Below are 14,557 nucleotides of genomic sequence, written 5' to 3'. Positions count from 1 at the left end.
AAGAAGACCATCTATTCCAGCACTCACAGTGGGTGCTACAGGTGGAGTGGGGAGGGAGGCAGGGAACCCACACACACACCCCACGCACACAATCACTGAGGAAACCCTTAGCCAAGGATAGGGGTGCCGGAGGCTCGCCCCTGAATAGCCCTGTCTCCAACAGCCGCTGATTTTTATTGGCATTTCTCTCTTTATCTTTTATGTTGATTTGTTTTCCGCTCTTTAAATAATATAATTAATTTTAAATACAAAATACACAGTGTCTTTTCTCTTCTCTTCCACTTGTTTGGTGGTGATGGGGAGGAGAGGGTCTCAGCTCTCTGACAGGTCACAGGCTCCAGGTGGGAGGGCCAAGAGCCCCAGATGCCACCCTCCCCTGGGGTGTCTGGTGCCTGCATCACCCCTCCCCAGACTGCCCCTGACTGGGGGCTCTTGGTGGCCTGGCCCAAGGCCCCCTAGGTGGTGAGGGGCCCCCTTAGGCAGTGGCACTTTGCTGATGCTGTTGGATCCCAGGTGGGCCTGGTTCCAGTGGGCAGGGTCAGACCATGAGTTCCTAGCCCATGAAGCAGACAGGCCCCAGCAGCACCCCACCCCGCCTGGAAGGGGCCCCCAGGTCTGAGAAGGAGGCTTCAAGAACTGGCAGCTGCTCCAACACAGGTGTTCGCACTTCCAGCACCGTCCGGCCTTGCTGAGTCTTGAGGGAAAGACAGAGGAGTGGAAGGAGTGAGCGTGGTGGTGGTGGCACACCCCCGGGACCCCCAACCTCAGGTCCAGGCTTACTTCTCTGAGCACCCTGAGATAGTATTCCTCCAACCTGTACCACATGTTCAGACTTGCTCAATTTTCTTCCTAAAATTTCTTCTAGAGAGTCAGGATTGGGGAAGTTAGGAAGGTTGTGTGTGTGTGCATGTGTGTGACCACATGCACATGAGCCAGTGAGTGTGACCTAGGTCTGCTCTGAGATGATCTGTGTGGGTGGTTGTGTGAGTCTGTGTGGCTCCAGGGGAATACATGTACACATTTGTGGGTGTACCTGTGTGACAGCCTCCGTGATTCCACTTGTGTGTACCACAAGTCCATCCAGGAGATTTGGAGTGTCTGTGTGTCCACCTATGACTCCACGCGGGAGAGTGTTTGCACCCCCATGTGCCTCTGCTTGTGTGTAAATGTGTGTATGAACCTGCTCGACTCGCCCTCTGTGGCCATGGTGTGTGCACACACTTGAATCCCACCCAGACCTCACATTGTCTGGCATCCATCCTTCCACCTCCTCAGCCCTGTCTGAGCTCCCTTGGGCATATCCCACACCAGGAGGCTGCTCCTCCCCTGCTCTCCCTGAGTGCCCCCACCCTAGGGTCTCCCCACCTCTCTCCTCCAGCCTCAGAGTCTGGAACTCGCCCCCACCCAGCACTTCCCGGTCCCCACCTGACAGCCATCCCTGAACTCCTTGACGTAGGGGCTGGTCTCTGGGCTCAGCTCATCCTCATTGGCCCCCCGCAGCCTCAGGGGGCCATCATGGGTGGCCCCAGAGCACGGGTAGGAGATGTCCTGGTGGGCCGAGACGCTGAGCAGCCGCAGGAAGGTGAGCTGGACCACACCCACGGGGGACCCCTCAGAGTCCACATAGGAGAACTGGAAGGAGAGAGGGGGTGGGGTCAGGGGGAGACAGGGAGGGGGTCTGAAGAGCACCTACGGAACCAGGGCAGCTGAGGGGGGCTCATGAGCACAGGATGGGTGGGAGAAATTGGGGAGAAATGAGGGGCCAGAGTAGGAACCAGGGGCCTGGGGGTAAACAAAAGGCAAACTTTTCTCAAGGGAAAGAGACAATGTGAGCATTGGTGTGCTGGTCTGAAGCTGTTATGTACCCCAGAAAAGGCCATGTTCTTTTAATCCATTCCTGTGGGTGCAGACTATTGTGGGTGGCATCTTTTGGTTAGGTTATTTCAACTGAGATGTGACCCATCTCGTTCAAGGTGTGGATTAAGATTGGAGCCCTTTATGAGAGAATAAAACACATATAGAAGTAGAGAGATGAAATTAAGAGAAGCTCATAAAGAAATGCCCTGGAGATGCTAAGAGAGAACCCACACAACCTGAAAGGAAGCCTCTGGAACCAGAAGCTGAAAGCAATGAAACGCAGGAGAGAAGGACCAGCAGACACTGGCCATGTGCCTTCCCATGTGACAGAGGTATCCCGGATGCTGGCAGCCTGTCTCCAGAGTCCGTAGTTCTGTTGATGCCTTGAGTTGGACATTTTCATGGCCTAAGAACTGTAACTTGTATGCTAATAAATCCCCATTGTTAAAAGCCAGTCCATTTCTGGTGTATTGCCTTTCAGCAGCTTTAGCAAACTGAAACAATTGGACACAGGTAAGAAGAAAAGGAAGAAGAAATCAAGGAATGGAGAAGGGTCTACAGGCACTGTAAGGGGCAAAAGCTAGGGAACATGCCTGAGTCCAGAAACCCAGAAACCGCTAGGCCCTGAAGGGGGTACACAGCTCTCACCCGTGTGACATCATCCCTGGGCACCACGCAGGTTTCCCCTCCTGCTGTAAAATTGCAGAAGACCCGGAAGGCGTCTCGAGCACAGCCCTGGTTGGGGTCAACCCAGTACTCTCCTGTTGAGTCAAAGAGAGGGGAGGGTCAGGGCCACCCCAAGGTTCTGGTCTCCAAGATATTCCTTGTCCCCAAGCCCCCACACTCCCACTGCCCTCCCACCTCCAACTCCCTCAAGCCCTCCCCACAATGTTCTCAATCGCCCAGTCCTTCTCTTCTCCCACCTTCAGCCCCACAGTACATCCCATCCTACCTCCCTGGTGCCCATCCACCCATCAGCAACCCCAGGCCCAGGCCCTTCTGAGTGGAGGAGGGATGAGTGTGGACATACTCACACTGGGACCACATGTAGCTATAGGTACGCATTTGTTTGTGTAAATGTAACTATGCCTGTACGCACGTGTACATATATCTGTGCCTGTAGAGACTGGGCTGGTTTGAAGCTGGTATGCATTGGTATGATAGCATCAGTTGCTAAAAGATTGATCTGCTTCAGAACTTGGTGGTAAATAGCCACTGTTCCAAGCCCTTCAACCCCCAACCCCACACCAGCATCTTCCCCAAGACTCCCGCAGCCTCCGCTCTGATGGCCCAGGGCCCGCACTGTTGCTAGCACTCTGATGACCGCCGCTGTTGTGTCCCCTGAGGCTGGCACTGACCATCGGGCAGCTCAGGGTGGCACAGCTTCAGGTCCTGGCAGGTGCGGGCGGGGCTGTCCTGGGTCCCCGTCGGCCGCCTCATCTGCTCGATCTCATCCCGCAGGGAGTCAAGTGAGCCAAAGATTTCCTCCAGCCCCCCAGGACTGCCCGGGGCCCCCCCAGTGGGCACGGCCTCATCTTCCTGCATCAGGCGGCTTCCGTCCACTGAGCGCCGAGTCTTCTTGGGCATCTGGATGGGCAGCGGCTGGATCACCTCTCCAGGGGGGCCCTTGGTGGAAGGACAGACAGGGTAAGAGACAAGGTCAATATGAGGGTGCAGTGGAGAAACACCAGACAGAGGGCTGTTTGGAGAAGCAGGCCTGAAGTAGCTCACCGGGTGTCCTGGAGGGCCCTGGACACCCTTCTCTCCCTTGGGTCCAGCTGGGCCCTGTCAAAGAAGTAAATGAGCTCAGAGGTGGGTCCAGAGGTCACGGGAGGGTCACTCAGGGACTCCACCAGGGGGAGGACATTTGCCCTAGGCAGCGGGGGGGGGGGGGGGCAAAGGTCAGAGGTCAGAGCCAGCCAGGGTCACTCACTGTGGCTCCTTTGGTGCCTTTGGGGCCAGCAGGTCCCTGGGAAATGAGGAACAAGAAAGAGGCGGTCACCACAGGGTAAGGACGGACCACAGGGAATGGAGAGCAGGGTCGTGAGTCCCTGGGTCACCCTTGGGTTACCACAGGGGGTGCTGGGTGGGGGCTGGGAGGCAGAGGACACGTGGGAGTCCTGAGGGCTGCACTCCTTAAGCTGGCGGTTGCCACGGGAGGCGTGGGGTGATTATGGAGAGGGGAGCAGAGAAGTGTAGGGGATTTACTGGAGGAACAGATGGGGTACTCACGGGGAGGCCAGGGGGCCCTCCAGGACCAATGGGGCCAGATGCTCCTGGGATCCCCTAGGAAGGGGAGGGGCCTGGTTCAACTGGGTCGTCCTGCCCGACCCTCTCCTGAAAGTCTCTCCCCTCACCCTACAGCCGAGTCTCCACCCCTACCCCTTCCCCACCCCAACACGCATCCCCACCTCATCTTCCAGCCCTTCCAGGCCCACCCCCTCCACTCACCGTCTCTCCCTTCTGTCCGGGGGAGCCCTGGGGGCCAGGAAGTCCCCGATCACCCTTCTCTCCCTGCTCCCCAGGAGGCCCAATCAGTCCAATGAGACCTGGGTGACCCTGGAGAAGGGACAGGTGGTCAGGTGGTGCAGGGGGAGAAGGAGACTCACAGGGTCAGAGGCAAGAAGACTCCAAGAGAGACAAGGCACAGGGGCTGAGGGAAGAGGAGGGGCTGGAGTAGCCCCCACTGAGCAAGGACCCCGAGGACTTGGCACTGGATGCCTGCAGCAGGTGGGGGAAAACCCTTGGGCCGAGGGGACAGATACCCCTGGCCCCATGTTGCTGTCCCTCACCTTCTCTCCCTTGGCTCCAGCATCGCCCCTGAGGCCAGGAAGTCCTGGGGGTCCCTGTGGGGAGACAGGAGGTAACTCTCTCCAGGTAAAGGTGGGACCAATTCTCACCCCACTGTTTCCACTTCCTCCAGGGCTTCAGCCCGCTGCCTGCTGCCCCAGGGCGCCCCCACTCTCAACCCGACCCCCCAACTGACCCCTCCCAACCTAGAATCACTCACCAAAGGACCTGGAGGCCCCGCCTGGCCTGTGGCTCCAGGGCGGCCTTGCTGACCCTGCAGATTCAAGGGGCCCCCAGGGATCAGGAGGTGTGTCCCCACCAGGCTCTCCCCACTTCTCCCCATTCCCCACTCCTCCCCTGCTCCTTCCCCCCTCCCACCCCCAGCCCATGCCCTGACTCCAGACTCACCACTGAGCCTGGGAGCCCCCTCAGACCATCAGGGCCAGGTTTTCCTGCTGGGCCTGCAGGACCCACGGGGCCTGTCTTTCCCGGGGCGCCCACAGCACCAGGATCCCCCTGAAACACACACAAGGATGTGTCCTAGCGGGAAGGGAGCGGGCTGCAGGTAGGTGTGTGGGGGCACAAGGTGGAAGGGGTGAGGCAGGCAGAAGGGCCCAAAACCCCAAGAGCCCCTGAGGCAAGAACAAGTATGGGAGAACCCTGGGCCCCAAAGGGGCTTGATAAGGGCAGATGGACTTTGGGTTGGCATCTGGAGACAGAGGCTCTGAGGAGCAGTGCCCAGGAAGGGGCGGCCTCTCCTCACCTTGGCTCCCTTCTCTCCTTGCCGCCCCTCAGGACCAGGCGTGCCCGCAGGACCCTGCAGATGGAGGAAGGAGGGAAGAGAAGATGAGGCCCTGGGCAGCTGGGTTCAACTCCTTCCCCTTCCTTTCCCCGGGACACACACCGGATCATACACAGGCACAGTTGCAGAGAGGCAATCCCCAGGCAGTAAGAACAGGCACAGCTTCCAGGTATTAAGATGCCTCTTGCCCACACCCCTCCAGCCCTAGCAACTAAAGGGTTAGTCCCTGACACAGCAGAGGCCCCTCCAGAAAGCCCTGGCAGCTCCCCCCTCCAGTGTCCATTCTGATTGGTCGGTAAACACCAGCCCTGGCAAGAACATACATTCCAAAACCCAGGAACAAATATACCCAATATACACCAATAAATACACATGTGCATGCACCAGTGCTCCACCCCAAGGACCACCCAGACACCAGCCTCGAGCATCTACCCCACCCATCTCACCTGCCCTGGCCCCACCCTCCCGCTCCCTGCCCCAAGACTGCCCCTCAAGTTCCCAGGTGACCACCTCCCCTCACTCACCCGCTTGCCAAGTGGTCCAGGAGGTCCATTCTCCCCAGTGGGACCAGGGGATCCCTAGGGAGGGAGGAATAGGGGTGCGTGAGTCTGTAGCCTCCAGCCAAGGGACCCTTCAGGAGTGGGCCTAAAAGAGGGGTACAGTCTGAAGATCTGGGGGGAAGGGTCACTGGTCACTCACAGGCTGTCCTGGCTCACCATCCTCTCCACAGTCACCCTTAGCACCATCCTGACCCTGCAAGGAGGAAGCAAGGTCAGAGGGGGTCCTGTGACCCAGCTGACATCACCCCCAAAACTACCCCGATTCTCCCATTCCTCTGCCTTCCCTGCCGTACCCACAGCTTCCCATGCCCAAGTCCCAGTCAGCCAGGCAGAGAGTCTCGCTAAGAGCCCCTTCCCTTCTCTGGGGGATACTCACCCGAGGACCACCTTCTCCAGGGGGGCCAGGGTCACCAGGAAAACCAACAGGACCCTAATCCAGGGGAAAACAGAGGTCAGGAACAACCCTCAAACTCCCCCCCCACAGCTAACACAGACACTATGGGCACGTCACACTCTTCCTCCTACAGGCAGTGCCCACCCGAGGAAAAGGGTTCCATGCACCCCCTCCCGTCCCCTACCCCATTCACTGCACACCCTCCAATACTTTCAGAGGCCTAACTAGGGGGCTTCTCTCCTTTATCTCTGTCTTTGGATCCTAGACCTCATATATCCCTCCTGGGAGATCTCATTCCTACAGCCTCGTTCCCAGGCATCCCCCCAGTCTTGGACCCCTTGTACGCTCCACTCCCATATTCTCAGGTCTCCCATTCACAGGGCCCTCCTCTTATCCTCCCCAAACTCACAGGGTTCCCTTTAGGGCCATCGTCGCCTGTGGGGCCTTTAGGTCCTGGTGGTCCCGCTTCTCCTGGCTGCCCCGACTCTCCTTTCTCCCCGCGCTCCCCACGTGGACCCTGGGGGATGAGTTAGGACACAGATGCTCCCACCAGGATCTTGTTCCCAAGACCCCTCCAGCCTCCCCCACCCAGTCCCTGTCAGTGGCAGTGGGAAGGATACAGAAAGTCAGGCCCATGGGAAGACCCCTGGCCCCTCTTCCCATCAAGGAAAGGGTGGCAGAGCCCACTCAGTCTCACAGATCGGGCTTTGCAGAGACCCTGAGCTGGGAGAAGTTCCAGCTCAGAGAGGCTCACCAGAAATGCAGAGATGGGGCTGAGGGAGATGAAGGGGGTTGGGAGGGTCCCTCCCAGCTATCACTCACCTTGCCACCTGGCTCCCCTTGGACCCCTGGAGATCCTGACTCTCCTGGCTCCCCCTGCAAGGAAATTGGTCTCAAAACCTCCTTCCCCCAAAGCCCCAAAATCCCCCCACACTTCATTCTATCCTGCACCCCCAACAAAAATTGACAGGAGTTCACCTCCTTCTCCTCCCCTCAGACCTGTCCATTCACCCCTTTCCCAGTTACCTTCTCTCCAGGGGGACCCAGGTTCCCAACACCTCCTGGGGGACCTTGTGGACCCTGGAGGGGGAACAGAAGTAGGGGTCACTACTTGGGGTGAGGGGTGCCATTCCAGGGGATGGGGGCCTGGTGAGGGCCCCAAGGCCACAACAGCAAAGAAGGCAGTGAGACAGTGGGGTCTTCCCAGGCATCAGTGACCTCCTTGGCCCCTGAGATGAGACTGGAGTTTACAGCCTGGGGAAAGGGAGACAGGGGTTTGGCCACAATGACCTGAAGGGGCAAGGGGCTGGGAGGACTCACATCAGCTCCATTGGGTCCAGCTGGGCCTCGAGGTCCTGGGGGGCCAGGTGGTCCCTAGGGAGAAAGAGATACCCCGGGATGGGGAAGGGAATTGAGAAAAGAGGGGGTGGGCAGGGCCAGAGGGTGGAGGGTGGTCAGGAGAAGCAGAGGTCCTTGGCAGAAAAGAGATGGGGAGGGGAGCAGCCAGGAGTTTCAGAGAAAGCAGGGTGTTGGGGGTGCTGGATGCGCAGGAGAGGGTGATTAGCAGGTGGGGCCGGGGTTGGGAGGGGTCACGCACCATCAGCGGGGTCTCACTCACCATGGGGCCCACGTCTCCTGTTTCTCCCTTCTCCCCCAAGGGGCCTGGCAAGCCCTAGGCAGGGACACAACACCGGACCTGGTGACCAGCCCGCAGAAGCACGGCCCGAGGTGGCGGGCTCCACTGCTCCCTCCCCTCTGGCGGCCCAAGGGGTCCCGGGCAGACATCAGCCCCACCCTGACCCCCCCCAGCCCCTGTCCCCACCCCCAACTCACCTGGAGGCCAATAGGTCCTGGGGGCCCATTGAATCCTCTCGTTCCTTCGTCACCTTTGGCTCCAAAGTGTCCCTGGGGTCCCCGAGCTCCGGGCTCCCCATCTGCTCCCTGGGGGGCAGGGACAAGGACACAGGGATGGGTCGTGGGTCAGATCTCTTCTCTCCACAAGCCCCACACAGAGCTGGCACCAGCCCCGAGCCCCCAACCCCCAGCCCCAGCCCCGAGGGCAGAGGGGAACCGAGGGCTGTCCAGAGGCTGCCAGGGCCTCGGGGAGGGGGGGGGGGTCATCAGGCACTCACCGCTGCTCCAGGCTGCCCCACAGGACCAATGGGTCCAGGGGGTCCGGGAGGGCCCTGGGGGAGGAAGAGAGTCAGAGACACCAAGACAAGGAGAAAGACCAGGCGGCAGGGAGGTCAGAGGTCAAAGGTCATGGACACTCACATGTTCACCCTTGTTCCCTTTGGTGCCCTTCTGTCCAGGGTCTCCCACCTCACCCTGGGAGGAGAAACAGACAAGATGTGGGGGAAAGGAGAATAACGAGAGAGGGCTCAGGGGTCGTGCCCAGATCAGCGCTCCCACCTGGAAAGAAGCTTGAGCCCGGGGTCTGTGGGCTCCCTCACCTTGTCTCCATCCTCTCCGGCCACACCTGGGGGCCCGGCAGGACCAGGAAGCCCCACAGGACCCTGGACCCCATCGCGGCCAGTGGGACCGATGGGGCCCTTCTCACCCTGCAGGGCATGTGAAAAGGAGTCACGGCCTGGAGGCGACCCCCACCCCCAAACACCCACACAGGAAACCCTCCATTACGCAACCCTCCATGGCCCCCCATCACCCCTCGACTCACAGACACCCCCCAACTCCCTCCCAGGGTCCACCCCCCACTCACCGGGACACCTTTCTCTCCTGCTGCTCCAGGGGGACCCTGCGGTCCTGGACGCCCTGGGGGGCCAATGGGTCCCCCCGATCCTGCTGCACCTCGCTCCCCAGGGGAGCCCTGAGAGGGGCGATGGAGTCAGACACCCAGGGAGGAGACCCCAGTCCACCCACACCAGAGAGCCCCTAACCAGATGCCTTCTGGCTGACACTCGGCCCCCTCTGCCCAGTCCCATGGTCCCTGCCCAGCTCTAGAAGCTTCTCCACACCTTTCCTCACCTGCCCCCTTTCCTGGGTCCCGCCACTGCCCCCCTCCCAGGGACCCCAGACTCACTGCAGGGCCAGGGGGGCCAGCCGGACCTTCATTCCCCTTCAAACCAGGTCCACCCTGAGAAGCAGAGATTTTGAGGGGGGAAGGTGAGCCATCAAAGGAATGGGGGTCCAGGAGACATGCAGGGAAGATGAGGGTCAGGGAGAGACACAGGCTCAGCGACGGGACTGGGGGTGATGCTGAGAGGTATTGGGGTGTGTGGGGACTCGTCACGGTATTTGGGGTCACACTCACAGCAGTGCCCGGGAGGCCCCTCTCTCCCGGGAAGCCCCTCAGACCAGCAGGACCATCCTTCCCTGGGGCCCCCGGGGGGCCGGGGTCTCCCTGGAAGGAAAGGAGAGAGGATGAACCACAGCCATGCTCCAAACTGGACAGAGAGATCTCCACCCCATTCCCTTCAGACCCCAACCCCAGCCCCTTGCTGACCTTTGTTCCTTCCTTTCCGGCTGTCCCAGGTAGTCCCTGCTCTCCAGGGGGGCCTGGCGGTCCTGGGTGGCCTCTCTCCCCCATGGGCCCCGTCTCTCCCGCGGCTCCCTGGAAAGAAACCTCAATCTCAGACCCTTCCACCCACTGTCTGCCCAAAGAGCCAACCCTGGCCATCCTAAAATACCCACAGCCTCTCTCCACACACACACACAAACACACACACACACACACACACCCCTCTAGAGCCCCTTGGTCCCTGCCCCAGCGCTGCCAGGAAATTCCTGGGGAGCTCTGGGGGCTGCTGGACGCTGCTGGTTTTCTTCCCCCAAGTGGGTGACTGCGCCACCTTGTGTCCCTGGTAGGGAACTGCCTCTTCTCCAGGAGGAGATGAGAGTTGACCCCGAAAACAGACTGAGGTTCAGGACCGCTGCCCTGAATTCCAGCCCCCACCACTTACTCCAGCCCCAGGGATCCAGGTCAGGCAGGGCAGGGGCAGGGGTGCATGTTGGGGAAACGGAGGTAGAGGAGCAGACTAGCTCCAGGGTCTGGGGTCCGTTCTCTCTAGGGGGCAAACATACCTGTGGTCCCACCACCCCTGGGGGGCCAGGGGGGCCAGTCTTCCCTTGGAAACCCTGAGAGAGGAAGAGAGCAGCGAGAGGTCAGAGCAGGCAGCGGACATTGTAGGACAGATCCCCAGGTTCCAGAGGAAGGAGCAAGGCCACTGCCACGTCCTTGGCCATGGGTCTGAGCTGCCTGGGAGCTCTCCACTCTGCAGGAGAACCTCCTTGGTGGGCCTTCCATAGGGTTCTGGGGTTTGAGGGTCTAGGGAACTTAGGGTCAGGGGCACCACTTACCACTTCTCCTCTCTGGCCCGGGTGCCCTGGCAGCCCGTCCTTCCCAGGGGGGCCCTGGAAGGGGTTCAGATGTCAGGTAAATCGAGGATGGGAAGGGGGTTGGGGAATAAAGGGTCACAGAACCAGGTGAGTCAGAAGTCAACTTACCGGGGGTCCTTTGGGACCAGGAAATCCACTGGGGCCTTGAGGTCCAGGAAGACCCTAGAGACAGAGATGGACTGAGTCAGGAGGATAGGGGAGCGGGTACTGGGCAGGGGAACAGTTTCCTCCCTGCAGTAAGGAGGGGCTGGCTCCACTCAGGCTCCCTGGACAGCACAGGGGAGCAGGGAGGCCCCAAGCCACACTCACCCTCTCTCCAGGGGGCCCGTGGGGGCCATCACCGCCCGATGTTCCCTGTTGGGGAAGAGGACAGAGTCAGGAGGTAGGAGAAACTGCTTTCTAGCCAGGCCAAGGCCAGAGAGGTTGAGGGGAACTGAGGAATACGTAGGCAGCGGGAGGATGGAGGCCGAGGACCTCTAACCTTAGCTCCAGACTTCCCAGTGGCGCCTCGGGGTCCTCGCTGACCCCGTGGACCCTAGAGAGAGAGGACGCGGACAGTCAAAAAACCCATGTACCCACCTTGCATCTTGAGCCACATGTCCATCTGACTCTGCACTCACCGTGGGGCCCCGTTCTCCCCGAGGTCCTGATTTCCCCGACAGGCCCTGGTGGGAATGAAGCAGACAGAGCACATCACCCACAGGATGGCCCCCCATAGAGCCCTCTCCAAGCCCCGCCCCACCCAGCCCTCCCACCCCCTTCCTCTCCCTCCCACCCTCCACGCCCCACCAGCTTACCCGGGCTCCCTTCTCTCCACTGGCTCCAGGAAATCCAGGAAATCCTAGGGACCCCTGAAGAGGGTGGGAAAGGGGAAATTTTGAGAAGTCAGGATGGGGCAGGGACAGGAGAGGCCATGGAGGCAGCAGTGTGGGAGACCTGGGCTCTGCCAGTGATGGGTGACCTCAGACAACCCCCTGCTGTGCTCTGGGCCTGTTTCCTCATCTGTAGAATGGGTTGGACTATGCTCTCTGGGTTCCCACTGCTCCTTCAGTCTGGGCTTCCTTGAATCAGGGGTCAGGGAACAGAGTAGGAGGAGGGGGCACAAATGGGACATCACCTCACCTTGGGACCCTGGCGTCCGGGGTAGCCAGGCAGGCCAGGAACGCCCAGCTTGCCCTGGAAAGAGATGGGGAGCAATTAGGAGGGGGAGGGGCCACAGATACACTCCACCCTGGAGACCCCGGCCCTCAGAGATGGGAGCCATCCCCCACGCAGCAACAGACTCCCCACCAAACCCCAGCCCCTGGCTCGTCCTCTTCCAGCCCCACCAGCCTGGCCTTTGTAATCTCTCCAGTTCTAATGCTCGAATTTTAACTCCCCCGTCAGGAGACCAAAGTCTGCGGCTTCATGGAGTCCTGCAGTGCCCGCTGTGGTCTAGCTGCTGCCTTCCTCCCAGGCGCAGCTGCCGTCTTCCCCATCACACACTCCGGCTCCCCACAGGCCCGTCTCCTCCAGGGCTCCATACCATGCTGGGCACCACCCCAGCTCCCTCCTTCTGCTGCAAGGCCAGTCCTGCTAGGCAGCCATGGCTGGGAGCCAGGACTCTGCAGCCAGGCTCCCGCCCTGGCTCTGCCCCTCACTGGCTGCTAGATTAACAAGCATCTCAACCTCCCTGTGCCTCCAGCTCTTAATCTGCAAAACAGGAGCCAATGGCGCCCCTGCCTCATGGGACGGTCATGACCAGGCGGGCAGCGACTCAGCGAGGGCTCAGTCTGGAGATCTCAGCCCTCACCTCCTCCTTAACTCCTTCCCTCTGGGAACTCATTTTCACTCTGTCTTGCACTGGAGCCACTCATCCTATGCTCTATGCCTTGTCTCCACCATCTGTTGTAAACTCTTCATGATGGACTTTTCCTTGACTTCTTATTCACCCCCTTCTACCCCTTAGTGCCCAGGAGGTGCTCTATACACCAAGAGGAACAAAATAAATGTGCGGTCATCTCCCACTGACTTGCTGACTCCGGCTGCTGGCACCCCCACGCCCATCCTGACCCCGCACCCCCTCATCCCTAGCAAGCCCAGGCATGGTCCCGCATCCCCCATCACCTTCTCGCCCATGAGCCCCGGGGGGCCAGGGTCTCCGGTGGGTCCAGTGCGTCCTTTCGGCCCCTCGGGACCATCCTCTCCCCTGGAACCGGGGACCCCAACCTCGCCCTGGGTGAGAGGGTGGGAGAGGGAGTGTCGGGGACTGGAGGTGGGGGGTGGGCCCTAGAGGAGAGGCTGAGTGGGGTTGGTGGGGAGGTTGGGGGGCCCCACAGGGGCAGGGAGAGCTGTAATTGGAGGGTGGGTGTGACCCGGACCCCTCTAAAGGGCGCAGAGCACTGGATTCAGGGAGTCGGGGAGTCAGGGGGTCAAGGGCGTGACTGGGGAGTCCTATGTGGAGGGTCACTGGGGCATGGACCTGGGGGCCCCGCGTGGGGTTTCTACTCACCCTGTCACCTTTCACGCCCATGTCACCTTTGAACCCGGGAAAGCCATCCTCTCCCTGAGAAAGTTGGGGGTGAGAGGACGCCACAGATGATGGAGGGCTTGGGGGTTAAAATGGAAGGTTTCAGGGAACAGGGGTGGGAGAGGGGAGTCAGGAGCTGGAGGTGGGGGGCAGGCTGGAGGGAGGGAGGTCGGAAAGGCTGGGGCAGGGCAGGGCTTGAGGTGCTGGGAAGCTGGGGGCATATCACTCACCTTTTCACCCTTATGGCCCGTCAGACCCCGAATTCCATCCACACCCTAGAATTCAAGGGGGGCAGAGAGAGAGAGGTGAGGAGATGGAGGTGGGGTGCAAGGCACTGAACTCCGCAGACCCCCGCTCGCTCCCCTGACTGCAGGCTTCCATCTCCCCAGCCTGGATGGGCACTTACCTTGACGCCACGAGGTCCTGGGTATCCCAGGGGACCCTGGGGGCCGGACGGACCCTGGAAGAAGAAAGAGAGGAGTTCATACAGGGGTCCCAGGGTGTCGCTGTGGGGGCCTCGGGGGGCAGGAGAAATGCAAGTGACAGCAACACCGGAGTCTGGAAAGGGTCATAGGCCACAGGGCTGGAGAATATCGTCAGACCACATGAAGGACAATAAGGAAATCCCAAGGACTGGAGGCCTTCAGGAGGTGTAAGGAGGTGTGCAAGATCTCACCTGGTTTCCTTTGGTTCCAGGGGGACCTTCCTTGCCAGGGTGACCCTGGGGGTAGGAGATGGAGAATGTGGCCACTGGCCCCTGGCCCCCTCTCTGCAGCCCTTCCTACACTTCCTCCAACCCAGAGGGGCCCCTGTGACCTAATGAAGGGACTGACCATGGGCAGGTGCCACCAGTGACCTCCCAGTGTGAGGGACCACTGTACTGACAGCCACAGGGGAGCTCAGAGGTCACTCCCTGGGGTGAAGGGTCAAGGGAATTGGAATCAGAGGTGGGAGCTCACTCACCGGGGGTCCATCTGAGCCAGGCATGCCAGGGAGCCCTGGTTTCCCTTGAGGACCCTGCAGGAAGACCAGGAGGGTCACCAGAGGGGCCAGGTCTGATCACAGCTCAAGTCCCAGACACACACACTCAAGTTCCAACAGCCCCCACTCTCAGCACACCCCCTACCCCGACATCGCTGAGTCACTTACCTTCTCTCCATGAGGGCCGATGGCACCCTGGGGCCCGGGGAGACCCTACGCACAGGGAGAGAGAAGTCACGGGGGGCCCACGGGGATGGGCCACTCTCTCCTCCAGCCAGCCTCCCCGCTTCAGTTCAGAGCATGAACAT

The 14,557-nt window shown here is 60.4% G+C and overlaps 1 protein-coding gene across 7 annotated transcripts in view; it reads right to left on the bottom strand.

The window, feature by feature from the left end:
- Positions 1–155: 155 nt before the first annotated feature.
- COL11A2 (collagen type XI alpha 2 chain) overlaps positions 156–14,557 on the bottom strand; it is a 28,846-nt gene continuing 14,444 nt past the window's right edge. For all 7 annotated transcript variants that reach the window (XM_037843481.1, XM_037843484.1, XM_037843485.1 and 4 more), the window contains 43 exons: positions 14,418–14,462; positions 14,232–14,285; positions 13,945–13,989; positions 13,675–13,728; positions 13,499–13,543; positions 13,251–13,304; positions 12,866–12,973; positions 11,882–11,935; positions 11,557–11,610; positions 11,380–11,424; positions 11,241–11,294; positions 11,069–11,113; positions 10,868–10,921; positions 10,721–10,774; positions 10,445–10,498; positions 9,867–9,974; positions 9,675–9,764; positions 9,444–9,497; positions 9,123–9,230; positions 8,857–8,964; positions 8,678–8,731; positions 8,536–8,589; positions 8,237–8,344; positions 8,022–8,075; positions 7,724–7,777; positions 7,430–7,483; positions 7,226–7,279; positions 6,813–6,920; positions 6,386–6,439; positions 6,149–6,202; positions 5,974–6,027; positions 5,411–5,464; positions 5,056–5,163; positions 4,868–4,921; positions 4,650–4,703; positions 4,309–4,416; positions 4,090–4,143; positions 3,791–3,826; positions 3,589–3,642; positions 3,216–3,483; positions 2,506–2,618; positions 1,426–1,632; positions 156–694 (listed from right to left, as the gene is read on the bottom strand). In XM_037843481.1, coding sequence (XP_037699409.1) covers positions 554–694; positions 1,426–1,632; positions 2,506–2,618; positions 3,216–3,483; positions 3,589–3,642; positions 3,791–3,826; positions 4,090–4,143; positions 4,309–4,416; positions 4,650–4,703; positions 4,868–4,921; positions 5,056–5,163; positions 5,411–5,464; positions 5,974–6,027; positions 6,149–6,202; positions 6,386–6,439; positions 6,813–6,920; positions 7,226–7,279; positions 7,430–7,483; positions 7,724–7,777; positions 8,022–8,075; positions 8,237–8,344; positions 8,536–8,589; positions 8,678–8,731; positions 8,857–8,964; positions 9,123–9,230; positions 9,444–9,497; positions 9,675–9,764; positions 9,867–9,974; positions 10,445–10,498; positions 10,721–10,774; positions 10,868–10,921; positions 11,069–11,113; positions 11,241–11,294; positions 11,380–11,424; positions 11,557–11,610; positions 11,882–11,935; positions 12,866–12,973; positions 13,251–13,304; positions 13,499–13,543; positions 13,675–13,728; positions 13,945–13,989; positions 14,232–14,285; positions 14,418–14,462 — 3,240 coding nt within the window. In that variant the 3' untranslated portion in view covers positions 156–553. The remainder of the gene's footprint in view (positions 695–1,425; positions 1,633–2,505; positions 2,619–3,215; positions 3,484–3,588; positions 3,643–3,790; positions 3,827–4,089; positions 4,144–4,308; positions 4,417–4,649; positions 4,704–4,867; positions 4,922–5,055; positions 5,164–5,410; positions 5,465–5,973; positions 6,028–6,148; positions 6,203–6,385; positions 6,440–6,812; positions 6,921–7,225; positions 7,280–7,429; positions 7,484–7,723; positions 7,778–8,021; positions 8,076–8,236; positions 8,345–8,535; positions 8,590–8,677; positions 8,732–8,856; positions 8,965–9,122; positions 9,231–9,443; positions 9,498–9,674; positions 9,765–9,866; positions 9,975–10,444; positions 10,499–10,720; positions 10,775–10,867; positions 10,922–11,068; positions 11,114–11,240; positions 11,295–11,379; positions 11,425–11,556; positions 11,611–11,881; positions 11,936–12,865; positions 12,974–13,250; positions 13,305–13,498; positions 13,544–13,674; positions 13,729–13,944; positions 13,990–14,231; positions 14,286–14,417; positions 14,463–14,557) is intronic.

This window comes from Choloepus didactylus, chromosome 7 (genome assembly GCF_015220235.1).
Source record: "Choloepus didactylus isolate mChoDid1 chromosome 7, mChoDid1.pri, whole genome shotgun sequence".
In the NCBI taxonomy this organism is placed as follows: Eukaryota; Metazoa; Chordata; class Mammalia; order Pilosa; family Megalonychidae; genus Choloepus; species Choloepus didactylus.
The sequence above is the reverse complement of the archived record's forward strand: the minus strand, read 5'-3'. Positions and strand labels throughout refer to the sequence as shown.